Source organism: Staurois parvus, unplaced genomic scaffold, assembly GCF_062004578.1.
Source record: "Staurois parvus isolate SC_StPar_1 unplaced genomic scaffold, SC_StPar_1.0 ptg000845l, whole genome shotgun sequence".
Classification (NCBI taxonomy): Eukaryota; Metazoa; Chordata; class Amphibia; order Anura; family Ranidae; genus Staurois; species Staurois parvus.
The window spans coordinates 168,624-185,370 of NW_028318641.1; the positions used below are offsets into that span (position 1 = coordinate 168,624).

The 16,747-nt window shown below is 42.7% G+C and overlaps 1 protein-coding gene across 1 annotated transcript in view; it reads left to right on the forward strand.

Annotated features, from left to right (window-relative positions):
* The window catches only part of PCSK6 (proprotein convertase subtilisin/kexin type 6), a gene marked incomplete at its 5' end in the record, with an annotated part of 254,118 nt that overhangs the window by 147,630 nt on the left and 89,741 nt on the right, over window positions 1-16,747 (forward strand). The window contains one exon of the mRNA XM_089655547.1: window positions 4,795-4,895. Coding sequence (XP_089511673.1) covers window positions 4,795-4,895 — 101 coding nt within the window. The remainder of the gene's footprint in view (window positions 1-4,794; window positions 4,896-16,747) is intronic.

Genomic DNA, 16,747 nt, shown 5'->3' on the forward strand with positions numbered 1-16,747 from the left:
GCGTCCAAAAAGCGTCCCTTTAGGTCAAAAGCGGTTTTAGACCGGCTAGAGAACAGCGATAGTAAATCAGAACCACTTGCAGAATTGAGTGATGATTCGTGGGGGAAATTCCTCATCAGACACTGAAAACGATTCTGCGACTTTGCTCAGCGATGTGCGAACTTGGCGCTCTATTTCAAATTTCAGTGTTTTTAGTTTTATTATATTGAATTAAATGTATTATTATTATATTATTATTTTTTATGATTATTAAATTATAATTTATTATTTCGTGTTTCAAATTTTATCATACCCGGGATGTTTACTAGACTCTTGTTCAGACAGATTTCAGTGAGTTATTCCTAAAAATTACAGCCTACAATAAAAAAACGGCATATTTCCATGCAAAATAATGGTACCGCTTTCAGCACCAAAAATCTGAAATAATCAGACCGCCAGGGAGGTTAATATAGCCATCACATTTAAGAATTGGTAAGCTGCATTATAATCGCTTTTGGGTTTAATACCACTGTAAGCAAGTCATATACTGTTAGATTTTTTTTTTTTTTTTGTTCAGACTGCATGCTGAATAAATGAAATCTAACAGATTCATCCATTCACACTACAGTCATGGCCAAAATTATTGGCACCCCTGCATTTCTCTTAGATAATGCAACACTTCGCCCAGAAAATTGTTGCAGTTACAAATGTTTCGGGATTCTCATGTTTATTTATTTTGTTTGTATTGGTATGAAAAAAAAAAAGTGGAGAAATTAAAAGCCAAATCTGACACATTCCACCCAAAACCAGTTTATTATTTATATTTGTCAGTTTTATTTAACAATCCTATCTATTCACCGGCAGGGGCGGACTGACCATTTGGAAACTCGGGCACTGCCGGAGGGCCCGGGGTCAGTAGGGGGCTCCATGAGATGCCCCTGGTACCTTTTTCATAGGCTATTTTGAGTTTGGGCAAGGACACAGGGGCCCCATGATCCCCCATTGCCCGGGGGCCCCATGAGTTGTCAGTCCGACCCTGCCCAAAACTTAAAAAATTAACTGGACAAAATGATTGGCATCTTCTCAAAATAACTGCATTCTAAGTATGTGATGCTGCTGTAATTTGCAATTAAACTTCCCTGTATCAATGACCAGGTGCTGACAATATAGAAATCACACCGACAACCAGTTACAATGGTGAAAAATTGACTCCACCTTCTGTTGTGTGTCTCTGTGTGCCGCATGGAGAAGAGAGAGTGCAGCAAAGAATTGTCTGAGGATTTGAGAACAAAAATTGTGGAAAAGCATGGACAATCTCAGGGTCACAAGTCCATCTCCAGAGATCCTAATGTTCCTGTGTCCACTGTGTGCAACATTGTCAAGTTTACAGCCCATGGCACTGTAGCTAATCTCCCTGGACGTGGATGAAAGATAAAAATTGATCAAAGATTGCAAGAAAGGATTGTTGGAATGGGGGATAAAGAACCTTGATCAACTTCCACACAAATTCAAGCTGACCTTCAGGCACAGGGTACACTTGTGTCAGCTCACACTATACGTTGCCATCGCAATAAAAAGGGATGTTATGGTAGGAGACCCAGGAGGACCCCACTACTGACACAAAAACATAAAAAAGCCGAAGTGGAGTTTGCCAAAACTTACCTGAGGAAGCCAAAATCCTTTTGGGAGAATGTGCTGTGGACAGACCAAATAACATTACAGCTTTTTGGTAAATCCCATCATTCTACTGTTATCAGTAAAAGCAATGAGGCCTTTAAAGAAAAGAATCCAGTCCCTCCAGTCACACATGGTGGGGGGTCACTGATGTTTTGGGTTTGCTTTGCTGCTTCAGGCACTGGATGTCTTTGACCGTGTGCATGGCATTATGAAATCTGAAGACTACCAAAGAATTCTGGGGGCCAATGTAGGGCCCAGTGTCAGAACGTTGGGTCTCCGTCAGAGGTCATGGGTCTTCCAGCGGGACGATGACCCAAAGCACACGTCAAAAAGCCCTCAGAGATGGTTTCAGACAAAGCGCTGGAGAGGACTGAACTGGCTGGCAATGAGTCCAGATCTCAGTCCCATACATTTGCATAGTGTGTGACCAGCTATACTGAATCTAAAGAAAGGAGCCTTGTCACCCTGGGTTTGTCCTGATTTTGACTGCAAACACCTCCCCCTCTCTCCATCTCCATTACATAGGTAGGAAGGTAAAAGGAAACAATAGTTCTGACCGGATCAAGAAGTATTTGAAGGAAACAAATGCACCCACCACATCTATGGACTGCTGGTGAACTACAGTAGTGAACTTTTTGTTCTTGGGTTTAGGTATCCTTTAAATACAGATGAATGTGCTTTGGCCTCAGTGTGAGGTTGCTTCCAAAAATTGTCATCAAGCTGTAAGAAGCGGCAAATGCTTTTCTACACAAATTCTTTATTATATAGGTGGTTATACACTTACAGGGATGCCAACCGTCATTACATTTACAGACAGTTTGTAAAAATCAGTATCTGTAAATCTCAGGGGCTGATAATTTGTTGTGCTGCGTTTTTACTTTTGTACACGTAAGCCCATCAAAATACTTGTTATGGGTGTTGCCCGTGCTTCCATATTGTGTTTATACTGTTTAAATATTGATTCTTAGTTTTTAATGGCATTTTTCAGGTTGTCAGTAAAAAAAATATGATCTGTCAGTAAATTTTCCATGTTTTGTCAGTAAAAAATGCTGCATGAAGTTGACAACACTGTACAGTTATCACACTTGAAAAAGTAATAGCCCCTGATTAACTCTTAATGTAACCCCTAGACTTAAAGTATAACTAAAGGCAAAACTTTTTTGTAGTTTTAGAGTGGAGAGGGATTGGAACCCCTGTTAGCTTTCTATTGCGTTGTGTCCCCGTTAGGAAGATTTACCCTCTCTATTTGTCCTGTTTGCCATTATCAACATAAGTGAAAGTAATAAAAATCCTACATTTTAGGTTGTCTCCCGAACAGAAAGAGAGGAGAGATCTTCCAATGGGGACACTAGTTCTGGTGGACAGGAAGTGAAGGGAAATCCACCCAATGGGACACTCATGGCAAAATAAACTTTACCAGGCTTATAACCCCCCTTAGTCTATTTAAAGTGAAATCCAGTTTTGTCTTTCATTATGCTTTTACACTAAACCTTATACAAATATGCATCCTCTGTATTTCTATTAAAGCATAACTCAAGGATATTAGCAACCCCTCCCCCACCTATTCCCCTTTCCCACACCCTTCTCAACCCTCCCTCCCCCTCCCACACCTCCCTCCCCCTCCCACACCTCCATCCCCCTCCCCCTCCCACACCTCCATCCCCCTCCCACACCTCCATCCCCCTCCCCCTCCCACACCTCCATCCCCCTCCCACACCTCCATCCCCCTCCCACACCTCCATCCCCCTCCCCCTCCCACACCTCCATCCCCCTCCCTATCCCTCCACCCCTCTCCCACACCTCCATCCCTCTCCCACCCTTTCCCTCCATCCCTCTCTGACACCTCTCACACCTCCATCCCTCTCTGACACCTCTCCCACTTCCATCCCCCTCTGACACCTCTCCCAGACTTCCATCATTTTCCCTCACCTCTCCCACACGTCCAACCCTTTCCCCACACGTCCAACCCTTTCCCCACACCTCCATCCTTTTCCCCAAGCACCTCCATCCTTTTCCCCCCGCACCTCCATCCTTTTCCCCCCGCACCTCCATCCCTTTCCCCCCGCACCTCCATCCCTTTCCCCCCGCACCTCCATCCCTTTCCCCCCGCACCTCCATCCCTTTCCCCCCGCACCTCCATCCTTTTCCCCCCGCACCTCCATCCTTTTCCCCCCGCACCTCCATCCTTTTCCCCCCGCACCTCCATCCTTTAAACCCCCCGCACCTCCATCCTTTAAACCCCCCGCACCTCCATCCTTTAAACCCCCCGCACCTCCATCCTTTAAACCCCCCACACCTCCATCCTTTAAACCCCCCACACCTCCATCCTTAAAACCCCCCACACCTCCATCCCTTTCCCCCACACCTCCATTTCTTACCCGGTTTTCCCATCTTCCTCTCCCACCCTTACCCCTCCCTCTCTCTTTCTCCCACCCCTGTCTCCCGCCGCCGTCTCCCACCTCTATCTCCCACCACCCTTGCACTAACCGCTAGTATGAAAAAAAAAATATCCAGTTGCTTGTTTACTTACCTGAAGCCACAGTCGTGATGATCCTAATATCTCCTTTTTACTTCCTGGGAAACTTCTTTGGGTGTCCACATCACTTACTGTGTGATGTGGACACCTCCTATTGGTGGAAGTGACACTTCCAGTGGCTTGGTCTTCTTTCATAGCTTCCAAGGGCAGGAAAGGTGGTGAGAGGACCACTGCCCAAGAAGATAACGAGCAGGGAAAAATGTCTTGTTCCTAGGCAGGTTATTGGCTTGGGTCATAGAAGAAACTGACTTTGATCCTTTACACTGCAGGAAGGCTTAGGATGAGGTGTTTGGAATTAAGACCGAGGAGTAAGTTATTTGATGCACAATGTACTATTGAAATTAAATTTTTTTTTTTTTTGCTTGGAATTGGGCTTTAAAAAGCACATTTTGGAACACTGCTGTAAAAACTGCCTTGTAATTCTTTTTCTTTAGCTTTCTGTAGGCAGCCCATGGGAATGGTTGGATATCTTGTCTTCCTACTTGCTGCTGAACATCATTAAAAACAATAATTGGTACAGAAAATCAGTATTACATGTGATGACTTTTTTTTTTTCCTCATACAGTGTAGAGATTTTAATTGGAACCATTTCTAATTGGTAGGTTACGACGGACCTGAGACAAAGATGTACGGATGATCACACCGGGACTTCGGTTTCTGCTCCTATGGTTGCTGGTGTTATTGCTTTGGCACTGGAAGCGAAGTAAGTTGGCAGCGTCTAGCGATTCTTCTGGGGTTGTGCACCTGGAAGATTATAGACCTTGAAGATGAGGGACGTTTGTGGCTTTGGAGTCCGCTTGAAAGCCTGACACGCTGGTGGAGTTGTGCGGTCTAAAAGGTTACGGGGTAAACAAGCCTTTCCTTGTGTATAATTATCATTGCGGATCTTCTGTTCAACAGAGAACTTATAGGCAAGGAGAACGTTCATGGAAGAGCTAGTTCACAATTGCCGCATTGCGGTATGGGCAGTAGTGTACCTTTGTGGTGCGATACATATGTAGGTCCCCCCAACACACCTCCAGAACGCACCTAAGAACGCATGATGTGCGTTGTGATGCGCTACAAAAATAAATGCATTAAGGCGCCATGCACACGGGGGGTTTTGGTAATGATGGTAACGTTAGCTGTGTAAAGTTCCGATTTTTTTTTAGCATTTTTACAGTATTTATATAGCACCAACAGTTTGCTCAGCGCTGTACATTATAAAGGGAGACAGTACATGAGACAGTACAGTAACAATACAATACATGAGGGGTTCGAGGACCCTGCTCCTTGGAGCTTACAATCTAGGAGGGAGGGGATGGTGGTACAGGAGGAATAGCTGTTGGAGATGGAGTGGTGGGAAGAGCGGAGGAGATCAGCAGTTAGGTGAGGTTGGGGTAGGCTTCCCTGAAGAGAAGGGTTTTCAGGGTGCGCCTAAAGGTGAGGAGGAAAGGTGACAGTCTGATGGATTGAGGTAGTGAGTTCCAGAAGATGGGGGAAGTCCTGGAGACGGTCATGGGAGGAGGAGACTAGGGAACTGGAGAGTAGGTCGTCTTGTGAGGAGCAGAGAGTGCGTTTTGGGTGATAGATGTATTCGTGTTTTGCCGCGTTTACTGGCGCTTTCCCGTGTTTTTTAGCGTATTTTTTTTAGCCCAAAAAAATTCTTTTTTTTTTTTTTGGTCAAAGTCCAAAAACGCCATTTTTCAGTTCTTGTTTTTTTTTTAGTTTTTTGTATTAGCATTTTGCTACGTTTAGCAGTGTTTTTCCATGGTTGCATTTTTTAGCATTTTTTTTGCCAAAAACATGAGTTTTTTAGCATTTTTGTTTTAGCACTTTGCCACGTTTACCTGTTTTTTTTAGCGTCTTTTTTTTTTTTTTTTTTTTTTTTTTTTTTTTTTTTTATACCCCCCAACTTTTTTTTTTTTTTTACCTCCAACACTTTTTTTTTTTTTTGGGGACAAAAGTCCAAAAACTCTTTTTCAGCTTTTGTTTAGTATTTTTGCATTAGTGTTTTGCTGCATTTAGCAGTGTTTTTCCACGTTTTTAATTTTTTGCGTTTTTTGTAACCAAAACCATGAGTTTTTCAGTGTTTTTGTATTAGCGTTTTGCCACGTTTACCGGCGCTTTCCTGTGTTTTTTAGCATTTTTTTTACCAAAAAATTCTTTTGGGTCAAAAAATAGTCCAAAACGCTATTTTTCAGCTTTTTTTAGTGTTTTTGCTGCGTTTAGCTGTGTTTTTCCATATTTGCAGATTTTAGATTTTTTTTACCAAAAACTTGAGTTTTTCAGCTTTTTTTTAAAAGCGTTTTGCATTAGCATTTTGCTGCATTTAGCAGCATTTTCCCGAGTTTTTAGTGGGGTTTTTTGACTGAAAATTTTTTTTCTTTTTTTGGACAAAAAAACATCCAAAAACTCCGGTTTGCTGTGTTTTACCGCGTTTTTCAGCATTAGTGTTTCTATTGGTTTTCTGTCTGTTTTTTAGTGTTTTTGCATTAGCGTTTTGCTGCGTTTAGCGGTGTTTTTCCACATTTGCTTTTTTTAGCATTTTTTTTACCAAAAACGTGAGTTTTTCAGCTTTGTTTTTTAGAATTTTTGCATTAGCATTTTGCCGCATTTAGCAGCATTTTCCCATGTTTTTAGTGGGGTTTTTTGACCGAAAAAAATTGTTTCTTTTGGTCAAACATCCAAAAACTCTGGTTTGCTGCATTTTACCGTGTTTTTCAGCATTAGTGTTTCTACAGCTAAACTCCTCTACAAACCCACTAGTCCTGTTTTTTTTTTTTTTTTTTTCCCCAGTCAAGAAACGTCCCTGCCAAAAAACGTTGATTCCAGTCTGTGTGCAGGGACACATAGGATAACATGCTGGGGGGTTTACTAACTGTAGAAAAAAACTGAAAAAAAACCCAAACTGTATATTGTAAAGCGCTGAGCAAACTGTTGGTGCTATATAAATCCTGTATAATAATAATAATAATATATATAAATCCTGTATAATAATAATAATAATAATCTATATAAATCCTGTATAATAATAATATATATAAATCCTGTATAATAATAATATATATAAATCCTGTATAATAATAATATTTATAAATCCTGTATAATAATAATATATATAAATCCTGTATAATAATAATATATATAAATCCTGTATAATATATATAAATCCTGTATAATAATAATATATATATAAATCCTGTATAATAATATATATATAAATCCTGTATAATAATAATATATATATAAATCCTGTATAATAATAATATATATATAAATCCTGTATAATAATAATAATATATATATAAATCCTGTATAATAATAATAATATATATATAAATCCTGTATAATAATAATAATATATATATAAATCCTGTATAATAATAATAATATATATATAAATCCTGTATAATAATATATATATAAATCCTGTATAATAATAATATATATATATATATATATATATATAAATCCTGTATAATAATAATATATATATATATATATAAATCCTGTATAATAATAATATATATATATATATATAAATCCTGTATAATAATAATACAGGGCGCACTCTCCTCATGCAATAACGCAATAAACAAAAATGTATTAAAAAGATGCAAAAACATACAAGCCATAAAGGTCATAAAAACAGAGACAAGAAGTCAAAGGTGCCAATCATAGACAGCATGCGTCCTCGGGTAAAGTCCTAGCGCGTTTCGGGAGTTGAACGCCCTTCCTCATCGCAATAGGTTATTGCACGAGGAGAGTGTGCCCTGTTTTTTTGTTTTTGCAATGGAGGTTCATCCATAGGAGACAAATGACCAGTATTTGATAAGACATATAAAACCATATACCGTATTTTCGCTCCATAAGACGCACCTAGGTTTTAGAGGTGAAAACAAGAAAAAAAATATTCTGAACCAATGGACTGCAGACATAGTACAGGAGATGACCGGAGACTGCAGACACAGTACAGGAGATGACCAGAGACTGCGGACACAGTACAGGAGATGACCAGAAACTGCGGACACAGTACAGGAGATGACCAGAGACTGCAGACACAGTACAGGAGATGACCGGAGACTGCAGACATAGTACAGGAGATGACCGGAGACTGCAGACATAGTACAGGAGATGACCGGAGACTGCAGACACAGTACAGGAGATGACCGGAGACTGCGGACACAGTACAGGAGATGACCGGAGACTGCAGACACAGTACAGGAGATGACCAGAGACTGCAGACATAGTACAGGAGATGACCAGAAACTGCGGACGCAGTACAGGAGATGACCAGAGACTGCGGACGCAGTACAGGAGATGACCAGAGACTACGGACACAGTACAGGAGATGACCAGAGACTGCGGACACAGTACAGGAGATGACCAGAGACTGCGGACACAGTACAGGAGATGACCAGAGACTGCGGACACAGTACAGGAGATGACCAGAGACTGCGGACACAGTACAGGAGATGACCAGAGACTGCGGACACAGTACAGGAGATGACCAGAGACTGCGGACACGGTACAGGAGATGACCAGAGACTGCGGACACGGTACAGGAGATGAATAGAGACTGCGGACACGGTACAGGGGATGACCAGAGACTGCGGACACGGTACAGGGGATGACCAGAGACTGCGGACACGGTACAGGAGATGACCAGAGGCTGCGGACAGCACAGGGATGACCAGAGGCTGCGGACAGCACAGGGATGACCAGAGACTGCGGACACGGTACAAGAGATGACCAGAGACTGCAGACACGGTACAGGAGATGACCAGAGGCTGCAGACACGGTACAGGAGATGACCAGAGGCTGCAGACACGGTACAGGAGATGACCAGAGACTGCAGACAGTACAGGAGATGACCAGAGACTGCAGACAGTACAGGGGATGACCAGAGACTGCGGACACAGTACAGGGGATGACCAGAGACTGCGGACACAGTACAGGGGATGACCAGAGACTGCGGACACAGTACAGGGGATGACCAGAGACTGCGGACACAGTACAGGGGATGACCAGAGACTGCGGACACAGTACAGGGGATGACCAGAGACTGCGGACACAGGAGAGGGAATGACCAGAGACTGCAGACACAGTACAGGAGATGACCAGAGACTGCGGACACGGTACAGGAGATGACCAGAGGCTGCAGACACGGTACAGGAGATGACCAGAGGCTGCAGACACGGTACAGGAGATGACCAGAGGCTGCAGACACAGTACAGGAGATGACCAGAGACTGCAGACAGTACAGGGGATGACCAGAGACTGCGGACACAGTACAGGGGATGACCAGAGACTGCGGACACAGTACAGGGGATGACCAGAGACTGCGGACACAGTACAGGGGATGACCAGAGACTGCGGACACAGTACAGGGGATGACCAGAGACTGCGGACACAGTACAGGGGATGACCAGAGACTGCGGACACAGTACAGGGGATGACCAGAGACTGCGGACACAGTACAGGGGATGACCAGAGACTGCGGACACAGTACAGGGGATGACCAGAGACTGCGGACACAGGAGAGGGAATGACCAGAGACTGCAGACACAGGAGAGGGAATGACCAGAGACTGCGGACACAGTACAGGAGAGGGAATGACCAGAGACTGCAGACACAGTACAGGAGATGACCAGAGACTGCGGACACAGTACAGGGAATGACCAGAGACTGCGGACAGTACAGGAGATGACCAGAGACTGCGGACAGTATAAGGGATGACCAAGTGACTGCAGACAGTACAGGGGATGACCAGGGACTGCAGACAGTATAGGGGATGACTAAGAGACTGCTGACCTTTGGGGAGGGAGGGGGAGCGGGTACCTAAATTTGACAGGTACCCACTCCCACTTCCGCAGAGTTGTCCTCCCTTTAGTGTGGGCACTCGGCTGTAACAGCCGGGTGCCCACTGCGCATGCACGAGAAGCGCTTCGCTTTGTGAATGACCTGGTGTCTTCTGGGACCTGTCGTGTCCCAGAAGACGCCGGGCCATTAGCGAAGCACTTCTCGTGCATGCGCAGTGGGCACCCGGCTGTTACAGCCGAGTGCCCACACTAAAGATGCCAGCGTGGGAAGACTGTACAGCGCTGGACCAAGGAACAGGTAAGGTCCTGCTGCAGTGAAGAGTCGAGCAGACGGCCTGGTATTCTGACACGGTGGAAATACCGGACAGGCCGCTCCATATTTGCTCCATAAGACGCACTGACATTTTCCCCCTTTTCTAGGGGGAAAAAAAGTGAGGCTTATGGAGCGAAAAATATGGTACATACTGCTGTGAATTTGCCACTTCCTGATTTTTTTTTTGTTTTGCATATTTGTCACAATTAAATGATTCAGATCATCAAACAAATTTTAATATTACACAAAGATATCCCGAGTAAATACAAAATGCAGTTTTTAAATGATTTCATTTATGAAGGGAAAAACACTGTCCAAACCTGCCTGGCCCTATGTGAAAAAGTAATTGCCCCCTAAACCTAGTAACTGGTAGTGCCACCCTTGGCGGCAACAACTGCAATCAAGTGTTTACGATAACTGACAATGACTCTCTTACATCGCTGTGGAGGAATTTTGGGCCACTTTTCTCTGCAGAATTGTTTTCATTCAGCCACATTGGAGGGTTCCCGAGCATGAACGGCCTGTTTAAGGTCATGCCACAGCAATCCAATCGGATTTAAGTCCAGAATTTGACTAGGCTACTCCAAAACCTTAATTTTGTTGTTTTTTTTGTTTGTTTGAGCCATGCAGAGGTTGACTTGCTGGTGTGTTTCGGATCATTGCCCTGCTGCATAACCCAAGTGCTCTTGAGCTTGAGGTTAGGAACTGATGGCCGGACATTCTTCTTCAGGGTTTTCTGGTAGAGCGCAGAATTCATGGTTCCATCAATTGTGGCAAGTCGTCCAGGTCCTGGAGTTTCAAAGCAGCTCCAGACCATCACACTACCAGCACCATGTCTGACTGTTGGTATGTTCTTTTTATGAAATGCTGTGCTAATTTTATGCCAGATGTAACGGGACGGACACTTTTTCCAAAAAGTTCAACTTTTGTCTCATCAGTACACAGAATATTTGCCCAAAAGTCTTGGGGATAATCCAGATTTTTTTTTGGCAAATGCCAGACAAGTCTTTGTGTTCTTTTGGTCAGCAGTGGCTTTTGCCTCGGAACTCTCCCATGGCGGCCATTTTTGCCCGGTCTCTTTCTTATTATTGAATCGTGAACACTGACCTTCACTGAGGCATGTGAGGCCTGCAGTTCTTTAGATGTTGTTCCGGCTTCTTTTATGACCTCCTGGATGAGTCGTTGTCATACTTTTGGAGTAATTTTGGTAGGCCTGGCCATTCCAGGGAAGGTTCACCACTGTTCCAAATTTTTTTTTTCTCCATTTGTGGATAATGGCTCTCACCGTGGTTCACTGGCGTCCCAAAGCCTTAGAAATGGATTTGTAACCCTTTATAGACTGATACATGTCAATTACTTTGTTTTCTCATCTGTTCTTGAATTTCTTTTAATCGCGGCATTGTGTGTTGCTTTTTGAGATCTTTTAGGGTCAGCTTTTATGGTCAGACAGCTTTAAGTGATTTCTTGATTCAACATGTCTGGCAGTTATCAGGCTGGGTGTTGCAAATTAAATTTATCTCAGCGTTCCATAAAATATGGTTAATCACAGTTCATTCATGATGTAGCAGTGGGGGGGGGGGGTTTACTTTTTCATATAGGGCCAAGCAGGTTTGAACAGCTTTTTTTTCCCTTCATAAATGAAACCATTTAAAAACTGCATTTTGTATTTTCTCTGGCTATCTTTTGTAATATTAAAATTTGTTTGATCTGAATCATTTTAAGTGTGACAAATACGCAAACAAGATAAAGGAAGGGGGCAAATTATTTTTCCCAGCACTGTAACTCCATTGCGGATAGTGAACTTCAGAGCTCCCGAAGCTTTGATATTCTGTTAGCTGTAAAATCCTGCTACAAGCAATGTAGAGGAAGCCGTGAAAAGCATTGCTCTAGGGAAGCCTATGGGGGCTCGTCTGCTAAGCAGATAGCAAATATGAGATCTACAGAAAATCATAGGTGGATGCATTGACAGTTGGGATTATCGAGCATGGTCACATACTAAACTCTGCATATAAACAATAACAAGATGGTAAAAAAGAAGATGGAGCACAGGAGGGTGGAGAGAGACCACGAAAGGGAGGAATATGAAAAATGCTGCAAAGATAAGAAACAGAAGAGGGGGTGGAAGAGAGAAGTGGAGGATAGGTGCCAGAAGTCTCCAAGTTGCTTCCCCCTCTGGGATTGGAGGTCTATGAGGAGGTAACACTTTCAAGTGATAGGGAAGTATAGGCCGTATAGTAAAGAATTATTTGTGGGCATGTTGGTCAGTTTCTTGTTAACAAGGAATGAGTCTAAATTGCTCAACCTCTACAAATTGGTCAAGTTGCTGCCTCCAAACTTTGACAACAAGCTGTTTGATAGCCAAAAACATATAACTAGACAATTTAAATTGGGATTTAGCGAGAGAAAGAGATTTAAGTGGTAAGAGAACAAACCATGGATATCTTAGAGGACAACATCCAAACAAGGCCTGCAGGAGCTTACACTCAGGTCCGAAATCTGCCCAGCATGGAGCAGATCCCCCCAGATATGCAACACATCCCCTGCAGCATTGCAATATCTGAAGTATGTAAGATGGAGATGCACCAATGGAACTGATACCATATACTCCCGGCCAGAATTTTAACTGCTGATGCGGTAGAGGTTATGTTGATGGAGAAGAAGCTGATATAAGCCAAATTTGTTGCCAGACTTCCTCAGGCGATTTGTTTTTAAAATTTTAGGGTCAAATTAAAAGGGAATAGACCCTAATCCTAAAACATGCTTTTTAGTAGAAAATGGTAAACCTTTTGTATCCACGTCCCTTTGCTGAGTGTCAGACATTCTGCTTAGAAATGTCAACAGTCACCTGTTTGACACCAGTGCTTTCCAGAAGTTGTAGCACGCAAGTACTAATGAGCCAGTTATTCTAAGAACCAGGTAATTTCTTAAACTGCCTTAATTTTTGTTGATTTTCTAAGTATAGTAATATAGATTTGTCCATTCTGCAGAGAATCAGGCAATTCATGGTTGCCTGATTTTCTAAAGTTGAAGAATTCCAGATATGGGTAATTTATACAGTTGTGTTCAAAATAATAGCAGTGTGTTGAAAAAAGTGAATAAAGCTGAAAATCCTTCTAATAGCTTTTATTTCCATCCACACAAATGCATTGGGAACACGACACATTCTATTCCAAATCAAAACATGAAGAAAAATACATCAAATTTGTGTTGTTCCTCTAAAAAAAATTGAAGAAAAGTGAATATTAGACGGTTCAAAAAAATCACAGTGTTTGTATTCTTCTTTACAAACTCAAACATTCACTATATAAACTGAGAAATGTTTGAAGATTTTGCTTTCCTTTGAATGACTTCATGAATATTTGGTTGTAGTCGCACTGTTTCTGAGAACTGCTGTACATCTGTGTTGCATGGAGTCACCCAACTTCTGGCCCCTGTGATCAGGTATTCCAGCCCAGGATGATTGGACCACATTCCACAGTTCTTCTCTATTTCTTGGTTTTGCCTCAGAAACGGCATTTTTTATGTCACCCCACAAGTTTTCTATTGGATGAAGATCCGGGGATTGGGCTGGCCACTCCATAACGTCAATCTTGTTGGTCTGGAACCAAGAGGTTGCACGTTTACTGGTGTGTTTGGGGTCGTTGTCTTGTTGGAACACCCATTTCAAGGGCATTTCCTCTTCAGCATAAGGCAGCAGCTCTTCAAGTATTCTGATGGATTCAAACTGATCCATGATCCCTGGTATGCGATAAATAGGCCCAACACCGTAGTATGAGAAACATCCCCATATCATGATGCTTGCACCGCCATGCTTCACTGTCTTCACAGTGTACTGTGGCTTGAATTCAGTGTTTGGGGGTCGCCTGACAAACTGTCTCCGGCCACTAGACCCAAAAAGAACAATCTTACTTTCATCAGTCCACAAAATGTTGCGCCATTTCTCTTTAGGCCAGTCAATGTGCTCTTTGGCAGATTGTAACCTCTTCAGCACATGTCTTTTTTCCAACAGTGGGACTTTGCGGGGACTTCTTGCAGATAGCTTGGCTTCACATAGGCGTCTTCTAATTGTAACAGTCCTCACAGGGAACGTCACACCAGCTGATTGTTGGCTGAGTCTGCGCCATTTTGGCTATTTTATCCATTCGAATGGTAGTTTTTTGCTTTCCTCCACGTCTCTCAGGTTTTGGTTGCCATTTTAAAGCATTTGCGATCATTTTAGCTGAGCAGCCGATCATTTTCTGCACTTTATATGTTTTCCCCTCTCCAGTCAACTTTTTAATCAAGGTACGCTGATCTGAACAATGTCTGGAACGACCAATTTTCCTCAGAATTTCAGAGAGAAATGCACTGTAACCAGCATGTACAACATTTGCTGCCTTCCTTCCTTCCTTAAATAAGGGCAATAATTGCCACCTGTTTTTCAAAGAATGAATGACCTCACTAATAGAACTCCACACGGCTATTATTGTGAACACGCCCCTTTCAATTAGTGATTCAATGACACAGAATCAGCAGCATGCATGTCATGACTGTTGGGTCTGTTGGATTTCTATTACTCTACTACACCTGCTAGTAAATTATTTGCCATGTAGAAATATAATTTCTACCAAAAACAGTGATTGATCCGGTTAGTGATGTCTGACTGCTATTATTTTGAACACAACTGTACATAGTTATATTGGACCAATGTAGCCATTCATATACCATATCTGTGAGATCCCTCTAGAACAGCCTTTCTCAACCCCTGAAATATCATTCCAGTTTCCAGGCTTCTAAAAATCACTGTATCTACAACTCATGATGCATTAGTGTGATGGTCATTGGGAAGAATTGCCCCCTAACAGCTAAAACGATCAATGGGAACTTATCTGAGAGACAGAAATTGTTCATTGCTCAAAGAACCCATAGCATCCTCTGCAAGAACCCCAGGGTTCCACGGAGCGCTGGTTAGGAAACTCTGCTTTAGAGGCTGGAAATCACTGTAATAGACACCGCTACCCCAGGAATCTCCACTAGCTTCTGGGTCCCGTGCTGTGTGGTTTCCCTGATGCATTCTCTGAATGGCACCCATGCCTCGCAGCTGATCTTCTGTGTTCACAATGCATTAGGCCAGCCGCTCAGCGTGGTGCCCAGAAGCTAGTGGAGGTCACTGGAGTAGCGGGTCAGCACAGTGGCTACGTGGTTAGCACTTCCACTTAGCAGCACTAGGGTCATCAGTTCAAATCTAAACCATGGCACTACCTAACTGGAACTTGTATGTTCTCCCTGTGCTTGTGTGGGTTTCTTTCGGGTTCTTCAGTTTCCTCCCACACTTCAGACGTGCTGGTAGGTTCATTGGCTCCTGTCTAAATTGTCCCTAGTATGTGTATGTATGAATGTGAGTTAGGGACCTTAGATTGTACACCCCTTGAGGGTTAGGGACTGATGTGAATGTACAATATACACTCAACGGCCACTTTATTAGGTGCACCTTGCTAGTGCCTGGTTGGACCCCCTTTTGCCTTCAGAACTGCCTTCATTCTTCATGGAATAGGTTCAACAAGATGTTGGAAACATTTCTCAGAGATTTTGGCCCATATTGACATAACATCCATGATACGAATCTCTTTCCACCACATCCTAAAGGTGCTCTATTGGATGGAGATCTAATGACTGTGGAGGGCATTGGAGTACAGTGAACTCATTGTTGTGTTCAAGAAACCAGTTGGAGATGATTTGAGCTTTGTGACATGGGGCATTATCCTGCTGGAAGGAGCCATCAGAAGATGGGGACACTGGAATCATAAAGGAATGGACATGGTCAGGCACAATACTCGGGTAGGCCTGGGGATATGATCACCATGTATAATACATAAGGGGGGATATGATCTCCATGTATAATACATAAGGGGGGATATGATCTCCATGTATAATACATAAGGGGGGATATGATCACCATGTATAATACATAAGGGGGGGATATGATCTCCATGTATAATACATAAGAGAGGATATGATCACCATGTATAATACATAAGGGGGGATATGATCTCCATGTATAATACATAAAGGGGGGATATGATCTCATTGTATAATACATAAGGGGGGATATGATCACCATGTATAATACATAAGGGGGGATATGATCTCCATGTATAATACATAAAGGGGGGATATGATCTCCATGTATAATACATAAGGGGGGATATGATCTCCATGTATAATACATAAGGGGGGATATGATCACCATGTATAATACATAAGGGGGGGATATGATCTCCATGTATAATACATAAGAGAGGATATGATCACCATGTATAATACATAAGGGGGGATATGATCTCCATGTATAATACATAAAGGGGGGATATGATCTCATTGTATAATACATAAGGGGGGATATGATCTCCATGTATAATACATAAGAGGGGATATGATCACATGTATAATACATAAGTG